General features: G+C 39.1%; 1 protein-coding gene across 1 annotated transcript in view; it reads left to right on the forward strand.

Moving 5' to 3' along the window:
* Positions 1 to 20,825, forward strand: part of LOC105922684 (protocadherin Fat 3) — a 160,314-nt gene that overhangs the window by 67,519 nt on the left and 71,970 nt on the right. Inside the window, exons 27-43 of the mRNA XM_036143069.1 lie at positions 1,294 to 1,401; positions 1,495 to 1,678; positions 2,091 to 2,311; positions 3,225 to 3,677; positions 3,978 to 4,112; positions 4,214 to 4,607; positions 5,772 to 5,968; positions 10,605 to 10,758; positions 10,863 to 11,096; positions 12,017 to 12,195; positions 15,129 to 15,342; positions 15,501 to 15,715; positions 15,796 to 15,933; positions 16,522 to 16,665; positions 16,748 to 16,945; positions 18,959 to 19,236; positions 19,320 to 19,882. Coding sequence (XP_035998962.1) covers positions 1,294 to 1,401; positions 1,495 to 1,678; positions 2,091 to 2,311; positions 3,225 to 3,677; positions 3,978 to 4,112; positions 4,214 to 4,607; positions 5,772 to 5,968; positions 10,605 to 10,758; positions 10,863 to 11,096; positions 12,017 to 12,195; positions 15,129 to 15,342; positions 15,501 to 15,715; positions 15,796 to 15,933; positions 16,522 to 16,665; positions 16,748 to 16,945; positions 18,959 to 19,236; positions 19,320 to 19,882 — 4,009 coding nt within the window. The remainder of the gene's footprint in view (positions 1 to 1,293; positions 1,402 to 1,494; positions 1,679 to 2,090; positions 2,312 to 3,224; positions 3,678 to 3,977; positions 4,113 to 4,213; positions 4,608 to 5,771; positions 5,969 to 10,604; positions 10,759 to 10,862; positions 11,097 to 12,016; positions 12,196 to 15,128; positions 15,343 to 15,500; positions 15,716 to 15,795; positions 15,934 to 16,521; positions 16,666 to 16,747; positions 16,946 to 18,958; positions 19,237 to 19,319; positions 19,883 to 20,825) is intronic.

Genomic DNA, 20,825 nt, shown 5'->3' on the forward strand with positions numbered 1-20,825 from the left:
CTGCCACAACTTACTGGGATAAGTGTGGGGTTCCTGCCGGAGGTTAATGCTGTGTCACATCCGATTTACTGTGACGTTGAGTTGCTAACTGGAAAACATGCTTGCATTTGTGACTTTGTGGTAATTACAAATGGGATTTATATATATATATATATATATATATATATATATATATATATATATATATATATATATATATATATATATAGCTTAAATAAATTAGCGATTAGCACAATGCCTTGTGTGTGTGTGTGGTCTGTATTTGTAGGTGGTCTGTAATTACCAGGGTATTTTGGAATAATGGTATTTATTTCATTATTTTTCTGTTCTTAGTTGGTATCGGAAAATAAATTGAAAAAAGAATGACAAATATTTACGTTTCCAGCCACTGTTCTCATCATCTGAATGCTGTTTTTTTCTTCCACTCTCCCGTTTCCCCCGTTCTTATGTCTTTCCTTTCTTCTTTGTATCCTTCCTTCCCTTCTACACATGCCAGTACCGCTTTCCCTCCTTGTCTCTTTCCTGCTTTCCTGTCACTCTATTCTGGTATCCTACCTTTTTTTCTTTGTAGTTTCCAGAATCTTTTCTTGCATCACATCTCCCATGCTTCTCCCATGCTCCCATTTCCTTGCTTCCTTCCTACTGTCCTACATCCCTTCTCTCCTTGTATTTTTCCTTATTTCCCTTCTTGTGCCCTTTGTTCCCTTTTCCTCTGTGTCTATTTGCTTCATACTATTCTTGTTTCATAGCTTCCTTCATTTCTTGTGTTTTTATCTTTACTTCCTGTGCTCTTCTTTTATATCCTTTCTCTATTATTCCCTTTGCTACCTTCCTTTTGTTAATTTTTCTTCCTTATTTTTCTTCCTTTCTCTCTCTTTACTTCCTTATGTAATTCCATCCTTTCCTACTTTCATTCCTTGTGATCTACATTCCTTCCCTCCTTGCCTTTCTTTCTTTTCTTTTCTTCCCCTGTTTTTCTTTCTGACTTCTAGTTTTATGTTTTTTTTGGGGGGTTCCATATTTTAAACATGCGTGCTGATGAAACGTGCCACAAACACATAGTGAACCTTAGTATTTTATGTTTCAAAATGAATATAAAGAACTGAGAACTGTGGGATGGTAGCTATTTTAAATGAAAAATATGTAGCATATCTTAGTTGCTGAAAGGTGGTTTACTCATATGTTTATCTGATCATGTTTGACAAACCCAATCCTCATTGGGATAACATCCACACAATGTCAGCAGAAAGTGATTGAGAAGGTGGCAGGGTGACAGCAATTGTAATTTTACAGGTAACGGTACGCGTCCTGGGGGCCAATCTGTACAGCCCGGTATTCAGTCAGAGGTTTTACCTGGCTGAAGTTCTGGAAAATTCACCTCCAGGAACTAAAGTCATCCAAGTAAATCTGCTTTTTACCTCTTTGATTTGTAATGGAAGCTTGTAATCTTTAAAATGGAACACATCTTTACTGAATATTCAAACGTACCTCCAGGTTTCAGCAACAGATGAGGACTCTGGGTTGAATGGTCAAATAACCTACTCGTTCATCAATGACCTTGGGAAAAGCAAGTTCAACATCGATGCAGACGGAGTCATATCCGCGCTTCAGAAACTGGACCGAGAAAATCCTATGAACAAAGACATGGTGCTGACAGTAATGGCGTTGGATGGGGGAGGTATTCACTTCTATTATAACAAGAAATTATCTGGTGGCGATCAGTTAATGATTCTCTATTTTTGTAGTTTTGCAGTTTAGTTTGTTTGATAACCGACATGATCAGAATTAAAGACAATGGAAACAATATTATTTAAAATCTTTAGAAATTAGTATGAAATTGCTGTATTTTGAAGATTAGTCATCCCCATAATTAATGAAAAATACTTAACTACAGAGAGAAATTTACTTATTAACAATGGTTAGGAACATGTATGCAAAATGGGATTTTGTGAGGCTACATAAACGGCTTTATGAATTCACTGAGAGGTAAATTGAACCAGAACCACCGTTTTCAGTGATGAAACAAACAAACAAAATACTTCAGCATCATGGTTTTGTAATGTAACTTTCTTGTGTTTTCTCTTTGGCAGGCCGTGCATCATTTTGCTCTGTGCGAGTGGTCCTGGCAGACGAAAATGACAACGCCCCACAGTTCAGAGCCACAGAGTACCGTTTGAGCATTAAAGCTAATGTTGCCAAAGGTTCTCTTGTCACACAGATTCAGGCCACTGACCCTGATGCCGGCTCTAATGGAAGGATAACCTACTCCCTTTATAGTGAGGCCCGTCTGTCACTGGTTGATGTTCTGGAGGTTAGTGCATTCTGGTCGTACTGTAGATCACTGTCCTTCGTAATAGAGATGCAAATATTATTATTGCACAGCATGTAGAAAAGCGTTACCGGATTTTTAGTGAGTGGATATGGTCAGATGGGACCCTTTTCTCATTTTATAGGATTAAGCACCATCTGTTTGATATTGGTTACATATTTTTTCCCCCATTAAATCAAAATAATGTTGCACTTGAACTCTGCTTCAGTCAATTTCAGGAAATACAATTATTTAAAGAGCATAAAGAGAAAATCCGCTCCAAAAACAGATGTACCTCTAATCAGGGATTAATTTACTGACATTCTTTGACAAAGTATATTTTGGATGCACGGTGCCAAGAAATACTATTCATACCCCTTGAACTGTTACAACCACAAAAAAAGTTTTGTAAGGATTTTACAAGATAGATTAACACAAAGTGGTGCAATAATAGTGAAGTAGATGGAAAAGGAGTTGTGGTTTCAACTTTTTTTACAAATGAAATCTGAACAGCGTGCTGTACGGTGGAATTCAACCCACCTCTGTATTCTGACAGGGATGTTGATCAGAGTTGATCAGAGAGATGAATGAAGCTTAATACGGGGCAAACTAAAAAAAATAAAAAATAAATAAAGACTCGAGACTCTTGGTGGAGGTTCATGGTTCATTGAAATAGTTAGGTCAATGTCCACTGGCCCACTCAAACTCTCAGCCTGAATCCTATTTAAAATCTGTGACAAGATCTGAAAACTGCTTCCAGATGCTCCCAATCTGTAATCTGTGAGTTTAAGTGAACTGAGTTCTGAGTTCTGAAAACATTTGCAATGTAGCCGTTATTAATTGGGTGAATTCAGTCCACCTTCTGCTGAGTTATCATTGTCTTTAAAGTTTTTAATTAGGTTTTGTGGTTGCACAGGTGGAGCCAGACAGCGGTTGGATGATGACTAAGAGCGCTGTCGACCACCTTCAAGGAACAGTCCTGTCCTTCTTCGTCAAAGCCACGGACTGCGGCTCCACTCCCAAGCACTCCTTGGTGTCAGCCTTCATTCAAGTCGTCCCCCCAGATTCTTTCATCCCCTCGTTTAGCCAGCCTCAGTATTCCTTCACCATTCCCGAGAACACCGCAGTAGGAACGGTGCTGGGCTCCGTGTACACGGGCCCTGGTCAGACCGGGTTCTTCGCCGCTGTCCCCGGAGAGACAATCGACAGCAACCAGGGGGCAACCTTTCAGGTGGAGAAAGAGACAGGTCTCATCCGCCTGCTGAAGCCATTAGACTACGAGGAAGTCAGCAGCTTCAGGTTTAAGGTTGCAACGACGGCAAGAAAAGACTTGATCGAGACCATGTCGACCGTGGACCTGGAAGTTAAGGTTTGTGGTCCGTTCATCCGTCCGTCCATTCATCCATGAATCTATTTGTGCATTGATGTGCATGTAATTTGTATCTATTATCACCATTTTCTGTTACAATCTGTAGAACAATTTTTCACATTTTCTTAAAAAATGTCTGTTTAATTCTTTAAATAAGATACAATTAATTAGAGAGGTTAAAAGTAATTATTTATGTAATTAATTAAATTGACAAAGAGGCAGTTTTGTTCTGTTAAATGATATTTTAATGAATTAGTTGCATTTTAAGGCCTTATTTACAGACAACTTGTCACTCTACAGATACTAGATGTGAATGACAACAAGCCAGAGTTTGAAACCAATACCTATGTAGCCACAGTGATGGAAGGAATGCCATCAGGGACAAGAGTGATTCAAGTGCGTGCTCTTGATCCAGACTGGGGCTCTAATGGACAGGTATGTGAAAACCAGGTTGAACTTTAATTGAGATATCTTTATCAGTTAAAAAAGTTGCCTTTACTTCAAATAGCAGTGAATGTATCTTCTTTAAACTGCAGGTAACTTACAGCCTTGGACTACTGCTCACCTACAATCCGGACCTAGTGAAGGAGGATTTGTCCCTCGCCGGCCCAATCACCACCGGTTCTATTTTTGCCATCGATAGTAAAACGGGCTGGATCACCACTGTGGCTGAGATAGACCACGAGACCTGCTCCAGTTACAGCTTCGAAGTAGTGGCCTCTGATCTGGCTGAGTCACAGCCTCTCTCCTCCACCACGGTGGTAACCATCACCGTGTCGGACGTTAATGACAACCCGCCGAGGTTCGAGAGGGAGTTCTACAGAGGTGCCGTGAAGGAGAGCGATCCGCTCGGTGAAGTCGTGGCTGTTCTAAGAACCAAAGACCGGGATGGCACCGATCAAAACCGCCTTGTCAGCTTTTACATTACAGGTGACAAAAATAAGATCAAGCATTTCCGTGTAGCTTAAACTCACAGTTAAGCCACACACTTTAAACATTGTAACGTTCAAAAAGCTGTTTGAGGTATTTAAGGTTATTTAAATATAAATTTTTTTCTAATTCTGAAATGAGATCTAAAGGATGATAGGTTCCTAACATAGCTCGTAACAAAAAAAGAAAATGGCTAGAAGATTGGTCTGTATTGCATAACTTAAGTGAGGCATGCTTGGCTGTTGCACTGAAGGTGAAGCGGACCAGGGGGAGGCAAAGGTTTGGGCATAGCAGGTGGGGAACAAGTGTACAACCAGCATCCCAAATACTCTCCTACTCTGTTTTACGATAATCTTAAATTTTATGTTGTTAATCAGTGTTTTAGTAATGCCTTGTCAGTTCTTTATAACCGTAAAGCATGTTTCTATAACTCACTGATCTTTTTAATGTAACTATTTTTGGCTAGAGGTAGGACATGAATTTGACCTGATCCAAAAATATGTACTAATTGCTCACAAATAATGGACGTGTGTCCGTATGCGCTTAGTGCAATTTGCCTTGTGAATCTAGTGCAGGAAAAAAAGAAAATGATATCAGCAAAACAGTTGAGAAATGAAGATTTCATTCCTTTAGGAGTAACTGAAGATGAGATGCTTGTATTTTTTTTATTTTTTTGGAAATTACTGATTGCATACTTACACTTTCTTTCACTTTTTAAAATTTTTTGATCACTGGTTGTAAAAGGGTTATAAAAATCGATTAGCCTCTGCAGTGATGTTCTAACATCAATATTTAGTTTTATGTTTCCCATTTACTTATTTCTATGTCATTGCCAGTAGTGGATATGGTTTTAACCATTGTACTGGCATTTGAATTGATTAAACTGTTATTTGATCATAAAATCTTAATTGGTCATGAAGTTCATTTGGTCATAAAATGTCAAACATTTAAATGTTCACAATCCGTGGCTACTGTTTCACTTATACTTTAATACTATGGTTAATAATATCGTCATTAGAGTGTGTGAATGGTTTTAATGAGTTGCTCAGCTATTACTTTTTCATCTTATGAATTAATTAAAGTTGCCATTTATTTATGTTTACAGTGCACCGTTTCTGTCTTTGCTGTTCAGTGGGTTTTAATTCTTATGTGTCTTGTGTCCAGGGGGAAATCAGCGAGGAGTGTTTGGGCTCACTCTTGTGCAGGGGGAGTGGAAGGTTTATGTTAGTGGCCTGCTGGATCGTGAGCAGCAGGACTGGTATCTGCTCAACATCACAGCCAGTGATGGTCTGTATGTCGCTCATACAGCAGTGGAGGTAACCGTGATGGATGCCAATGACAACAGTCCCATATGCAACCAGGTTAGAGTTGGATAAATATGCAGATGTGAAACATATTAATTTGAAAAGCAAGTAAATGCCTGTGTGAGCCATGTTGGTTCTCATTTGATACTGTCTATTTCATTGTTCTTACACAATACAATTGTTTTGTTAAACTTGGGTGAATATTACAGGATTATCTACTTATTTCTCCATCCATCCATCCATCCATCCATCCATCCATCCATCCATCCATCCATCCATCCATCCATCCATCCATCCATTCATCCATCCATCCATCCATCCATCCATCCATCATCAATGTTTTTTTATCATTGTATTCAAGTTAGATGTTCAGGAATCTCATAATTAACATTTCTGTTTATACTTTACATGTTGGCTAAAAAGACTGTGAATTCTCTAAAATAAAGCACAATAATGTATACATTTTCTTTGCATGATGAACTCGGAAAGTAACTCGTTTATCAATCAGCTAACATTAAACAATCCAAGCAACATTAAATATAACCGTTTCCAGCCTTATAGTGTAACACACTTGAACTGCTAAATGTAGTTTAAAGCTGCTGTCTCATTACCAATGAATCCTCTTTTGGCTAAGCTTAGTGCAGGCTTGGTTCAGGAAATCTGTTAACTTGTGTTAGAATTATCATATTCATAATTTGGTTTTAAAGTTAAAGGGGCGCTGTATTAGAAATTGGATCATATTCAGTTAAAATATGTATGTTTTATACCACAGTGCATTAAAGTACCAACCACACCTGAATACATTTAAGCAAAACGAGCACAAAAGAGCCCTTGAATTAATTTTAGTGAATACGCTAGAACTTTTAACTTGACCTTCAGGTGGGACTTTTGTAGTATATGCAGTATAAAAAATTATGAATAAACAATGAATCATAAATGAACGTAGTGAATGGTAAAATTAGGACATTAAATCACACAAAGACCATTTAATTTAAGCTTTTTGTGTTATCTTGGCCATCCTAAATTTAACAACATGCTGTAATACTGTTATAAAAGCTGAGCTTTGTGAGGCAGATTATTGCAAAGTAGCAAGATAACAGGGCTGAGAATGTTTTGGGAGCATCTCACTATGTTTATTAATATTCAGTAGCTCTTCAGTGTCAGAAAATTAGCTGGAAGAATCATTAAAAATATTTTTTCTCTGAAGTGCTCCCCATCTTTTTCTTCTAGTGGTCTTTCTGTTTTCATGTATGGCAAGCGTATGTGCATGAGTGCATTTATACAAATCTGGTTACCAGTATTTCTATAAGGGAACCATATCTTATTTATTATAACTTATTTTGTTGATAAAATGCTAACAAACATTCAGAAATAGATTTTAACATGAAATACAGTTTTTAATTCGGTGGAAATCTGAGCTTTGGGAACACCATTTATCCAGCTTTAGCAACTCCAAAAACAGCTTTAATGTGTGTTTGAGATCATTGTCCCATTGGTTTGGGATGAACCTGAATAAATTTGAGGTAATTCTCCTTTTTCTTTAAGCCACGAACTTAATATAGCATCACCACTGGGAGCGAAGCAACCCTTCAGCATGATGCTGCCACCACCAGCATGTTTAAAGAATATTAAAGAATTCCTAAGTATGTAAGACTTAACACAAGTCTTCAAAACAAGCCTCCTGTCTCTGATGCCAAATAGGTATATTTTTGGCTTGTTTGATCATCAAACCTCCCAAAGGCTTTTGGCTTCTTTATGTAGACAGCTGCAAAATTTTAGTCAAGGTTTAATGTATTAATTTTGGAGTAGGTTATTATTTTGAGGTCAGCACCCTGTCAGTCCATACTAATGTTAAACTCGCTGTTTCTGTGGACAGAGACTGGAATTCCCCATATTTTCAGTTTGTTGTGTGAATACGCATTGCCTAAATTTTACGAACCTTTTAACCAGTTTCTTCTATTTTGATGGTGACAGTGTGGGGTAGCTGGTTAAAACTTGTACAAATGTGAGTGTTCCAGCAAGTAAATCATCCCAAACACACATCAAAACTTGATTTTGAATGGATAAGGGATTCCAACAGTAAGCTTCCAGAAAAGCATAAAGCCTCCCCAAGCTCTGACCTCAACCCTAGTGAACATTTGTGTATTATGCTCGAAAGCCAGGTAGGTGCCACGAAACTGAGAGATAGTAGTCAAGGCTACCAATGCTGTGAAGAGCAGTGCGGAAATATCCTGCAAGAACTATACCAGATATATTGTGAGGTCTATAAAAAAATCTTTGAGGATCAGGAAGTAGTGAAGATTAGTAAGGATGAATTAAGGAAGACATTAAAAAAGATAAAGCGAAAAGGCAGTTGGTCCTGGTGATATTCCTGTGTTGGTTTGGAGGGTTCTAGGAGAGACAAGGTTTTAGAGAGCAGGAAGATGCCTGAGGATTGGAGAAGAAGTGTGCTGGGACCAGTGTTTAGTAACAAGGGAGTTGTGCAGAGTTGTGGCAACTAAGGAGGAATACAGTTGATTAGTCATATAATTAAGTTATGGGAAACAGTTGTGGAGGGTAGACTGATGCCAGAAGTGAGCATATATGAGCCAAGAAAAAGTACTATAAACAGTATCTGCTTACAAGGTCATTGGGAGCTGTACTGTGCTCTTTTACATGTAGAAAAAGCATATAGCAGGGTGCCAAGAGAACAGCTGTGGTATTGAATGAGGAAGTCTGCAGTAGCAGAGAAGAATGTTTGAGTGGTGCGGGACATGGATGAGAGACAGTGGTGAGGTGTGTTGTAGGTATGACAGGAGGAGTTCGAGGTGGAAGTGGGACTGCGTCATGGATCGGCTCTGAGCCCTCCCTTGTTTCCTGTGGTGATGATGTTTGCAGATGACATTGTGATCTGGGGTGAAAACAGGGAACAGGTGGAGGAAATTCTTGAAAGATGGAGGTTTGTCTTGGAAAGGAGAGAGGATAATCTGACAAAAGACAAGATATTTGAGTGTGAAATAAAGGGACCCAACTGTAGCCATGAGGTTACAGGGAGCAGATAAAGAAGGTGAAGGATTTTATTTAGAGTCAACAGTCCAGAGCAACGGTGAGTGTGGAAAAGAGGTGAGGAAAGGTGTCCAACAGGTTAAAATGAGTTCAAAAGTGTCAGGTGTGTTGTGTGGTAAGAGTATCAGTGAGAATGAAAGGAAAGGCATACCACACAGTGGTGAGACCAGCAATGTTGTGGTTTAGAGACAGTGGCACTGAGGAAAAGACAGGAGGCAGAGCTGGAGGGAGCAGAGATGAAGATGTTGAGGTTCTCATTGGGAGTGACAAGGATGTCTGTCAAGTTAATAACAAGTTAATAACAAGTTAATAACAGGTAGTGTGGGGTTATGTTGTCTGGGAGGTTTACTAGTTCACTGTCATAAATTGAGGAGCTTTACAATTTTTTTATGTTTTAAAACTCCATGTTGTACTGATGGTTTAGCACACAGCACCTTTCAGCATTTTGTGTTTGTTGTCCGTCTGCCTGGGAAAGTTTCTCCGAACAACACTTTTGCTTTTATCTTGTCTATAAAGAGGGTCACATGTTTTCTTTTGACTGTTCTCCACATGTTAGCTGACTTTAAAACTTAAAGTCTGTGCGCTGCTGCTGAAAGAAGTGCAACAATTTGGACAGATGTGAGTGGGTCAAGAGACTTGACTAGACTAGACTTTGATGCAAATCTGTATCCTTATTTGTTTTTTAGTATGGATTATATCGAGACATAGATTATTTTAACAATCCTACTATATACCATATTTGGTATTACTGTTACTGATATGAAAACAAAAACAAAAAGCTTTGGCTGGCCGCCGACCGTTTAATACATTGGGTAAAACGCTGAGGTGGAAGATGCAAAACATAGGGATAGATGAAACCAAATGATTTGCTGTGGTAACCCCTGAATGGAAAGAAAAATAAAATTAAAAAATGTGCCCAAGTGGCAACTTGCTGCACTACATGTATCCAAATATTAGTGCAGGTATGTATATATTTGACCCTCCACAATATATATATATATATATATATATATATATATATATATATATATATATATATATATATATATATATATATATATATATATATATATATATATTTTTTTTTTTTTTTTTTTGTATGCCGTTCTCATTTTTTAAAAGTAATTGCACCTGTATGTTCCAATGTCTTTACAAAAGCTCGTTAAAAGCTCCAAAAATGATGTGATACATGCTCATGATAAGTATTTAAACTTGTCGCTGCATTGTATGTCACAATACAAATTGTGTAATCACATTAGGGAGAACAACACTATTGCCTGATCAATTTTAAAGGCAGTGGTTGTTCCATTATCTTCTAATGATATGAATTATAAATAAACAGTTTGTTGAGATATTGCTAAGGTTAACTTTCAAAAGGGAAAAGGAAAAGGGAGACATATAACACACTGTACAGTACATGGATGTTTCCCTGTGTGTCAGGATACATAGTTCTTTCCCAGAGGCAATTATTGGATGGAATGGATGCTGGGCCAGGAAAGGGTGCTTAACTTTGCTGACCTTGTTCTAACAGCAGGGCTATTGGAAGCAAAAAAACACAAAAAAGTCAATGGGTTTATTAAATAGAGACATTGTTTCGGATGTGGTTATCTGTCCTCATATGGTTGTATATTTTCATCCACTGTCCTAGGCTGTGTATGGTGCCTCTTTTCCTGAGGACATTCCAGTTAACAAGGGCATTCTGACGGTTGGTGCAACAGATGCTGACTCAGGCTCCAGTGCTGAGATCCAGTATTCACTGTTTGGCATTGGAGTGGAAGATTTCTATATGGATGCCAACACTGGTACATTAAATGTTTCTGTAATTTTCCTTTTGACATAGTAAAAGCAACAAATTATCTCTAAACTAAGTAGCTAAAGCGCTAACATCCTTGTTTTATGACTCAAGGTGAATTGCGAACTGCCACCGTGATGGACAGAGAAACAACACTCTCCTACAAACTCATTGCTCAGGCTACCGATGGGGGAGGGCTGTTCTGTCGATCTGACATTTCTCTCAAAGTGATGGACGTGAATGACAATGCCCCCGCATTCTCGACAACTCATTACCTGGCCAGTGTGTATGAGAATGCCTCCCCCAAGGCCTTGCTTACTCGCCTGCAAGCCAGTGACCCTGATGAAGGTAAACCAGTTAGAGGCATTCGCTCCAGTCATACATTAAATTGAGCATACAGCCACTGAGTGATCATTATAAGCTCGCCAGTTAAAAGGAGACATATTGTATGAACCATCGGAAATAGAGCGTCGAAAACGACATTCCCCGTGGACATTTTTCAACATTGTAACTTTACAATTGCAAACTTAAACATATTGTTTGGTGAGATTTCAAGATATAGACCAACACAAAGATGTGCATTGTTGTTATATGGAAGATAAGGAGTACAACATTTAAATAAATCTTATTAATTTAAATCTGAATGTGTCTACATTTATGATTAGCCTCATATACTTTGATATCCCTATATAAAGTTCAGTGTAAACACCTTCCTTCAGACATCACTTAGTTAAGTAAAGCTGTTCTGTCAGGTCCTCAGAGATAAGTAAGAGAACATTAGTGAACCAACAGAACCATGAAGACCAAGAAACACACCAAGCATGTTAAGGTGTGGGGAATATTAATGCAAGGTTAGGTAAATCAATATCCCAGCCTGTAAAAATCTCAAAGAGCTCTGACTGGTCATCTGAAAGTGAAAAGGATATAGCTAACCTGTAATAGGCACCAGCCCCCCTGCCACCCTGCACCGATAAATGGATAAAGACAATAGATGGGTTTAATATGCTGTCTCTCGGTGGTAAACTACATGTAAACACTGCGCAGCACCCTAAACACACCACTCCCATGAATAAACAATAGGGTCACTAGATTGTTCCATGATGATGCAACTAAGAATATGTTTTGAGACTTGAAAACCGTTTACAAAAATTCTTAGTCTTTGTAAACCACGCACCATTTTCCTCCCATTTCACAGTTTTGTTATAAAAGTTTAAGGTGTATGAATACTTTTGCTGCACATGACCACTGACTGTTCGTACCCAATCCAGGTCTGAACCGTACAGTTGTCTATTCTCTGGTGGATTCATTTGATGGGATATTTTCCATTGATCCGGTTACTGGAATAGTGATCCTGGAGAGACTCCTGGACAGAGAGAGCCGGGATTCCTACCGCATTCGTGTTCAGGCTACAGATCGGGCCGGCCAAGCAGGGGCGCTGTCCTCACAGGTCAGTGACAAGTCATTCTATTTTTTTGCTTTAACACAGCAATAAAAGTTTGATGGTTAAATCAGAGTATGAAAGTGTAATACCATGAAATTCAGTTGGGTTTGTCTGCTAATTTGACGATCTTAGCTGTCAATCATTGTTAAATAACCAGACAAAAAGACTTGGATCAAAAGGATTGAAGCCTGACACAAAAGATCAACTGCTTACAAAAATACCACCATTGTCATTCGCTGGATGCACCTCATGTCACTCTATTGTCAGTTTGCATTAGCAACACTTTAAATGTTGAAGACACGTAGAATTTGAACGCTTTTGCACTTTTTTTTTTTTTACTCAAGGTAATTTTTTTTCCGGCTCTACCATATATTTCTAAATGATTTTAACCCACCTTGGCTTTACAGATTACCCTGTAAACCTAACTGTCAGTAGAGTTACTTGAGATGCATGTAAAGCCAAAAAGGTGTCTTCTGATCTTAAAAACAACATATTTACAATATAATTATTTCATCTCTAATTGTATTATATATTTGTAAATAAAAATAAGTTATTAAGTACTTATGGGGTAAAACAATAATTTTGCCTCAAAAAAGTTATTAGTTAAAATTTTAAATTAGTTTATAATTAAAAGTTTGAGTTTCCATTTCTTTCGTTGATGGTAAAAAGTTAATAAAATATGATGAAATATGAACCAGTGACTATAGCCAATTTTGTGGTTGATATGTCTGAGTACAATCTTATCAATAATTCTGTGGATGCACACCACCATATCTGTCCCTACTACAGTTTGGATTAGCTGCACCAAAGCTTTTAGAACGTATGCACAATGTTGTGATGTGACGAAGGCATCCATGTGCATCCTGTATGTCTGTTCATATGCGCGAACAAATTAATGCATGCGTATGCCAACGAGTGAAACCATTTTGTTTACCAGAGAGATTAGTTTAAGAACTGGGCAGATTTCAATTAAGATAAGGTAGCATTACAGTTTTCAGCGGCCAGGACAGGAAAGATTGGAAAGGTGACAGTAACAGTGACAGAGAGAAAGCAGGAAAACTGAAACAGTGTTTATATTCCCACTGAGTTGGTTTGTCTTCCTGAGCTCCTCTTGGATTGCTAAAATCCCAGACATTGACTGAAATTAAACTTTTACTTTGGTAAAAGTTAGAGCTGCTCAATATATCAAATCACAAATGTCAATTGCAAGTGTGTGCAATTTTTATGGGCTATTATATATTATTTTTTTATTATACTCCTGAAATTCCCCACTGTGGGACAGTAAATGATTATTCTACTCTATTTCATGTGCCATGCATGCAAATTCTGCTTGCCAACTATATGCATTATGTATCTATCTGTTTGAGCCTGCAGGTAGACTTGCAGCAGCCCAAACTGGTTGTGTATGCTTAGTAGCTGAGATGCTGAAGCTCATAAAGAGTGGTGTGGGCATTGTGGTGAAGGAAAAGTAGGTAGGGTCAGCAAAAAAAAAATAAAAAACAGATTTTTGCAATATTCAACAATAGTATCCCAATTGCCTGTTTTGCTGGTATAATGTTCTGTGGTTAACTGAAGAGTTTAAAGCTACTAAAACATTGCAATGTAAATTAATGTAGATACTTTGTTGATACTGAAGTATTTTTATTCACTCGTTGCTATAAATGTCATCTTAAATTGGGCTTTTAATGGTTTAGATGAATTGGTCTTTTTTCAGGTGAAATGATTCTACAAAATGTAACTTCATTGAAATTGAAAAAAAGGTATTGAATGGACAAGGTGGGATTTATTATAGATTTTCTCTCACCCACGCAGGTCATAACTACTCCTACAGGCTTCAATAGATACATACACCCCCATTAATATTTGGATGGCATGTCAGTAAGAAGTTTCTGGCATAATTCTCTCTGGATTTTTTTGGTAGAATTGGGAGAGTTTAATCAGTTTCCTGGCATGGAGCAGTCATTTCGAATAATTCGTATATTTTGTGTGGGATAGAGGTTGGGGATTTTGAAAACCCATTTCAGAAGTTTAAAATTATATTCCGAAATCAGTTTTGAATTGTCCCGTTATAACACTTAAACATGTCGATCTGACCCAAACTTTCACCTCCTCAAATGAAATGAACTTGGTTAGAATGCATAGGGACATCCTTTGGTGCATTGAATAAATGGAATGAGATGATGAAGAGGAATAACTGCAAACCTTTAAACTTCCCGTCAAATTCACTGCTAGAAAGTTGAAAATTGGCCAGATCTCGTTGTTTCTACAGCACAATGATCAGAAACTCATTAAAACAGGCTTTAGTATAGATACAGCATTAGGCTTTATACCAAAGTCCTGAACTCAACCCTGGTAAAAAATAAATAAATAAAATTAAAGTTGAAGACAATTTAACTAATTTTGTGAAGAGTTGTCTAACACCGAACCAGAAATATGCTCGACTGTGTTGATAGTGGCTGTGTAGATGTACACCTACAACTCATATAGATTTCTACAGATAGAGTGAACCATTTCAAGCCTTAATTTCTTGTTAGTCTGATGATTATGGCTTACCGATAATGAAAACTCAAAATTCAGTGACTCAGAGAAGTAGAATACTGCCTAAGATCAATTAAAAAAGTACATTTTAAACAGAAATGCCAGGCTTTTAAAAAACAAGTTTATTTCTATTTACTTTCATTATTTCTTTATACATGGTTGGATCTCCTTTTGCACATGTACTTTCCCCTCACGTAACAGTAATAGAAAGAGCTTTAAAATATAAATAACCTAAAGATCAACAGAGAGTCAGTGAGAGTTTCAGTTTTGTTCTTGTTGCGTTTGATGTTTAATGATTCAAATGTTTTTACTGGTGCTTAGCTGTTTTTGTTTTTGTTTTTATTTTTTTAATTATTGCGCATTAAGGTTGCCATTTCAGACCTCTGCTCTTTGTTGCTCAGGTTGATTTGACCATTTTGGTCCTGGATGTGAATGACAATGCTCCAGTTTTCCAGAGAAGAGACTATGCTGTCACCGTCCCCGAGGATGTCGCTGTGGGAACCGAGGTGCTGCGCGTGCTGGCAACGAGCGCCGACATTGGGCCTAATGCTGAGATCACTTACATGTTCAGGTCCGGCAACGAGTTGGGAAAGTTCAGCATAGACAGAAAACTGGGTGAGCAGACGTATTACTCTGAAGATTAAATGAACGACCATAGAAATAAAAACTCTGGATTATAATAATCCTCTTTTAGTCAGCATTAATCACATTGTTAGGAAAATAAAATCCATCTTGATTGAACTGATTTAATTAACCACATTCTGTATGTTTAGGCTCAATTTCAGTGGCTGATGACTTGGACTTTGAGGTATGCAAGGACTTCTACATCACTGTGGAGGCCTGGGACAATGGGAACCCTCCTCTTAGCACCGCTACGATGATTGTCATCGAACTCATGGATGTCAATGACAACGCTCCGATGTTCGATCAGGACATCTACAATGTTCTGATCAGCGAGGATGCATCTATTGGGCAGACCGTCACAAGGGTAACACGTTTTCCACACTCGTTCCTTTTGCCTTTCTATCTCTTTAGTGAACTCTGTCTTTTTGAATCTGTGTTGTGAAGGTGTTTGCCGAAGACCTGGACAGCCAAGTGAACGGAAGAATTACCTACTCAATTCTGAAAGGCGATCGAACCAACCACTTCTGGATTGATCCTGTGACAGGACTGCTTAAAGTCAATAAGAGACTTGACAGAGAACTAGTAAGGGTTTTTCCATAACATGCAGCACTTTTGACATTCCTTGTCGTCTTGGTAATGATGTGTACAATGCCTTAAAATAAATTTGTTTTACTGAACCAGCATAATTGGACACAGAAGATTTTAGCAAATCAAAAAAAAAGTAATTTAAAATAAAGTTTATTTCCGAGTGATCATCAGAGTGCCCTGGAGAGTTTAATTACTAATCCATGATGTCCAGTTACTTTGTTTAAAGTATACGACACAGAGGCCAATTTCCCTTAGGCGACCTGGAATACATACCATGTAACTCAGGCAGGTTTTAGATACATTTCCAAGTCTGATTACTAACCATTAGATTCAGGAGGCATGCCAGGGACAAAAAAAAAATCCACGCACTAAAATAAATGGTTTGGAGCATTTGGAGATTATGTAACTGCAATAAAACATTGAATTACATCAAGACTTCTCCATCTTTTTCCTGGGTGCCAATAAAGATGGAGCATACGGCATTTCCTATAGAATTGATTTGAACTTTCCGATTAGAAAGCACAGGAGGACGACGAAAATGCCCACCTACTAAAGTTTCTTATCTTTATGTTCATCCTCTAGGTATCCAGGTACACTTTATCTGTACAGGCCTTTGACAGCGGCTCTCCTGCCATGTCCTCCACCGTCGCCGTTAACATCGACATCTCTGATGTTAACGACAACCCCCCTGTCTTCACCCCTCCCAACTCCACAGCCATTATACAGGTAATTCTGCGTGCGTATGTGTGTGTCCTCTGTCTGGGTCTTTGTTGTTTTGACACTCAAACTCATCACTCTGTACTTTCAGCTTAACCAGGCTGCTGGCACCACTTTGCTGACGCTGTCAGTCAGTGATAAAGACTCCCCTAGAAATGGTGCTCCCTTTGTGTTTCGCATAGTGGCAGGAAATGAAGGTAGTTTCTTTCGTTTGGACCAGACTGGATCTCTAAAGTCCAACCGTGTGTTTGGTCCTGAAGCACCCAGAGAATTCATACTTGAAATTCAGGTAAGGACTTTACATGCCGCTTGTTGCTGATTGTTTTTTTAGATTGAGGTTCTTGAAAAAAATAGCCTAGATTACCAACTACCTTTGGACGTATAAAGTCAGAATTTTAAACGTTGAAGATATACTTCAAACTAAATGGATTTTCTTAAAAGGCATATAACCTTTTTAGTGTAACTCTGACATTAAATTGAACTAAACTTATTTTTCCTAATCATGCTGAATAATAGCAGATTTGTGTAAAATCGTTTATCACTACTTTTGAAACTGGGATCGTCCAAATAATACGGCTTTGTAAGCATCTGCTTATTTCCAACATTAATAGGCGTTAATAGGAGTCACTCTTGTGGATGTACTGCAAAGCAGCACAACAAAGATATTTGAAAAAAAAAAATAGGGTTTTTCTTCAGGAATAGATCTAGCTTTTCTTTCAGTGCAAGGAAGCGTCTCCTCTTAATGACCTTCCTGCCACTGTTAGATTAGTCTGATGTTGTTTATAGGAACACACCTGCCACCTCCTTGCATATTGGTTGCTGTCTGTCATGGAGCATATATATAACAGGGCATAAATCTCTCACTCATCGCTGTTCTTTATATTCTCGGGTCACCTGGCCATCATTAACCATCCGTAGACTCACGCATTGATACATTTTCATCTATAAATCTATAAAGCTATCCTTGGTGAGCCTGCCTTATTTATCCTCCTCCATGCCACTTAGACAGGACTTTATCCCCTTCAGCACTAAGCTGATCAGAACTTGGGGAACAAAAGTGTTTCCTTACTGTGCCCCGTCAATTTGGCCTTTCTGCATTGTGTTTGGCTGATATCCCCATGCATGCTTGCTTTTTTTCCCCCCAAGAACCTTAGCAAATTAGGTTAATTGATCTTAGGTATGACTGAGTACATGCATGGTTGTTTGTCTCACCTTGCCCTATGATAGACTGCCGACCTGTTTCTCTCCCAATGGATGGATATCCTGTGGTCTAATAAAGCAAAAATTGTAGAGAACATCATTCCATCTCTGAGAAACAGGTGTGGAAGCAGCATGTTATAGGAGCGCTGCAGAAATGATGCCATATTTAAGCAATGTCTCAAGACATCAGCCAGGAAATAAGGCTTTGTTGCAAATGTTGGTCTTTTTTCCCCAAAAGGACAATGACACTGAGCACACACCACCAAATTAGTAAAAAAGTGGCTTACGAACGAGAGAAGCCACCACAACGCCCTGATCTCAGTTTCATAGAGAATTAGTGGGCAGTGCTAAAAAAAAGTTGTTAGTGACAAAGATAGCTTATAAAACCCATTCAGTTTCACCGGTTTTGTCTGGAGAAAAGAGACAAAATTCCTGCTAATTATTGTGAAAATAATAAAAAAAGTTGTACCCAAGTTATGCAGTTTTGCACCTGTACGTTCCACCGTGTGCTCTTTGATCACGGAGCACGGGTTTTTTAAAAGTCCTTAAAGCTAAAAGAAAAACTGTAGGGGAGCGTGCTTTTTACTTTCGTGCCCCATCCCGGTGGAACAATCTCCTTTTAGACATTCGGCAGGCAGGTTCTGTGGAGGTTTTTAAAACCAAGCTGAAGACCGACTTGTTCACCTAATGTTATGCAGCCTAATTCGATGCCTAAACTATATTGTTTTAGTATTGGTGTTTCCTTTTGTTTAGTATGATTTTACCTGGTTTTAAATTGTATTGTTTTATTTCTTTTTATAAATAAAGTTTTATAAATAAAGTTATTATTATTTAAAAGATTTTTCTAGCTGGCTTAAAACAGGAAATGTTCTTAGTGATTTCATGTCAGACAACATGAAAAGAGTTCTGAGTCTTATTATCGTAGTAGGTAAAAACATGGTTTTATCTGTAGATTGAAACAGCTTTAGTTGGACAATCTTGAGTACATTCTCAGCTACCATTAGCATTAGAAATCTAACAATATTCTACCCTAAATTGTTTAATTATATCTCTGTATAAAGTTTATTTCATTACTGGCCTGATGTTTCTTTTGGTGCCGTAGGCGAGTGACTCGGGTAAGCCGAGTCTTACCTCTTCTTCCTGGGTGTTTCTGAGAGTCATCGGGAACAGTCAGTACAAACCCATGGTCTCCCCCCTGGAGATCTACATCGCCATGGCTACGGATACGTTCCCGGGCGGTCCGGTCGGTCAGATCTATGCCACAGACCGCGACCCCAACGACGTCCTGTCGTTTACCCACAAGCCTCAGCCAAAGAGCATGTTTAAGATCAACAGACAAGATGGCAGCGTTGTAGCTCTGCCAGGCCTGGAACCCGGGAGGTGTGTGCACTTTACGCAAAAGGGACGCTTCAAACATGCGTTCAGAATAAAAACATGCATTACGTGTTCTTGTCTTCTTTCAGATACCAAATGAACGCGACGGTCAGTGATGGACGATTTGCTGTCATAGCTGACGTGTCTGTCCAGGTTGAACAGGTGACGGAGGTTTTGCTGCGGAGTGCCCTGACCTTGCGTTTCAGCTCCGTCTCGTGGGAGGAATTACTGGGACGGTACCTGAACCAGATCAAAGTAACTATACGGGCGATCGCTGGCTGGAAATGGTTACCGGGCCAGCAGGATCCTCTCCACATACTTGGCGTGCAGCCAGTGACGGGGACGTCTGATATCAGTCTGATTCTGGCAGTGGAGAGACCCGAGACTTTAGGCGGTGGACGGATGGAGGGGTTCTACTCTCAGCAGGAGCTGGCAGCGAAGCTGGAGGAAGCAGCAGCACGGGGTCAGATGCGGGGGGCCCTCGCTGGAGCGGTTTTGGTCGGCGGCGCCTGTTCTGGGAAGCTGGATTGTGGGGACCGGGTGTGTAAAAACATGCTGGTGATGGAGGGCGGTTCGCCTGTCACCTACAACACAGAGAGGATCAGCTTGGTGTTGCCCAGGTTCGGACGCACAGAGACTTGCACTTGTCCAGGTGAGGGTTTTACTTTTGTTCTTACAAATATCTACATATCTATCTACTTTGACATTTGTTACCTTTTTGTAATGATAAACATGTACGCTCACTGGTCATATCATTAGGTACACCATATACGTACCTGGTCAGACCCCTCTTTTTTGCCTTCATTTTTGCCTTAATTCCTCGTGGCCTAGAGTTGGCAAGATGTCTGAACCATTCCTTAGAGATTTTGATCCTTATTGACATAATACCATCTTATAATTGCTGTGGATCTGTCGGTTATAAAACCCATCATGCAAATATGCCTTTCCACCACATCCTAAATGGGCTTCATTGAGGTCTGGCTACTTTGGAGACTATGGCATCACGGTGAACCCATATTCATTGTCAAGAAAGCAGCTTGAGATAATTTGAGCTTTTGTCACATGGGGCATCATCCTGGTGGAAGACAGGCATACTGTGGTCATGGACATGCACAGCAGTAATCCTGTGATAGACGGTGGTGTATAAACAATGTTAGATTGGTACTAAGGGACCCAAAGCGTGCCAAGACAACGTCCCCCACATCATTACGTCACCACTGTCAGCTTGAATTGTTGAAACATGACAGAATGGATCAGTGATTGCATGTTGTTTCCTCCAAATTATGGCCTTATCTTCTGGATGTAGGAGCTGAAATTGAGACTCATATCGGACCAGGTTCTGTTATTGTCTGGTTTGGTGAGCCTGTGTGAATTACTGCTTCAGCTTCCTGCTCTTAGATGTCAGGAGTACCACCTGATGTGTTATGATGCTGTGGCCCTTCTGCTTTGAGGTTTGACGTAGTGTTCATTCAGAAATCGCATTCTGGATACCTTTTTGAACTGGTGGTTATTTAAACTATTGTTGCCTTTTCATCATCTCGAACCGGCCTACCAGCTCTCCGACCTCTTGAGAACAAAAGCAGCTTTTTTCATCT

The sequence above is a fragment of the Fundulus heteroclitus genome, chromosome 11, assembly GCF_011125445.2.
Source record: "Fundulus heteroclitus isolate FHET01 chromosome 11, MU-UCD_Fhet_4.1, whole genome shotgun sequence".
Taxonomy (NCBI): Eukaryota; Metazoa; Chordata; class Actinopteri; order Cyprinodontiformes; family Fundulidae; genus Fundulus; species Fundulus heteroclitus.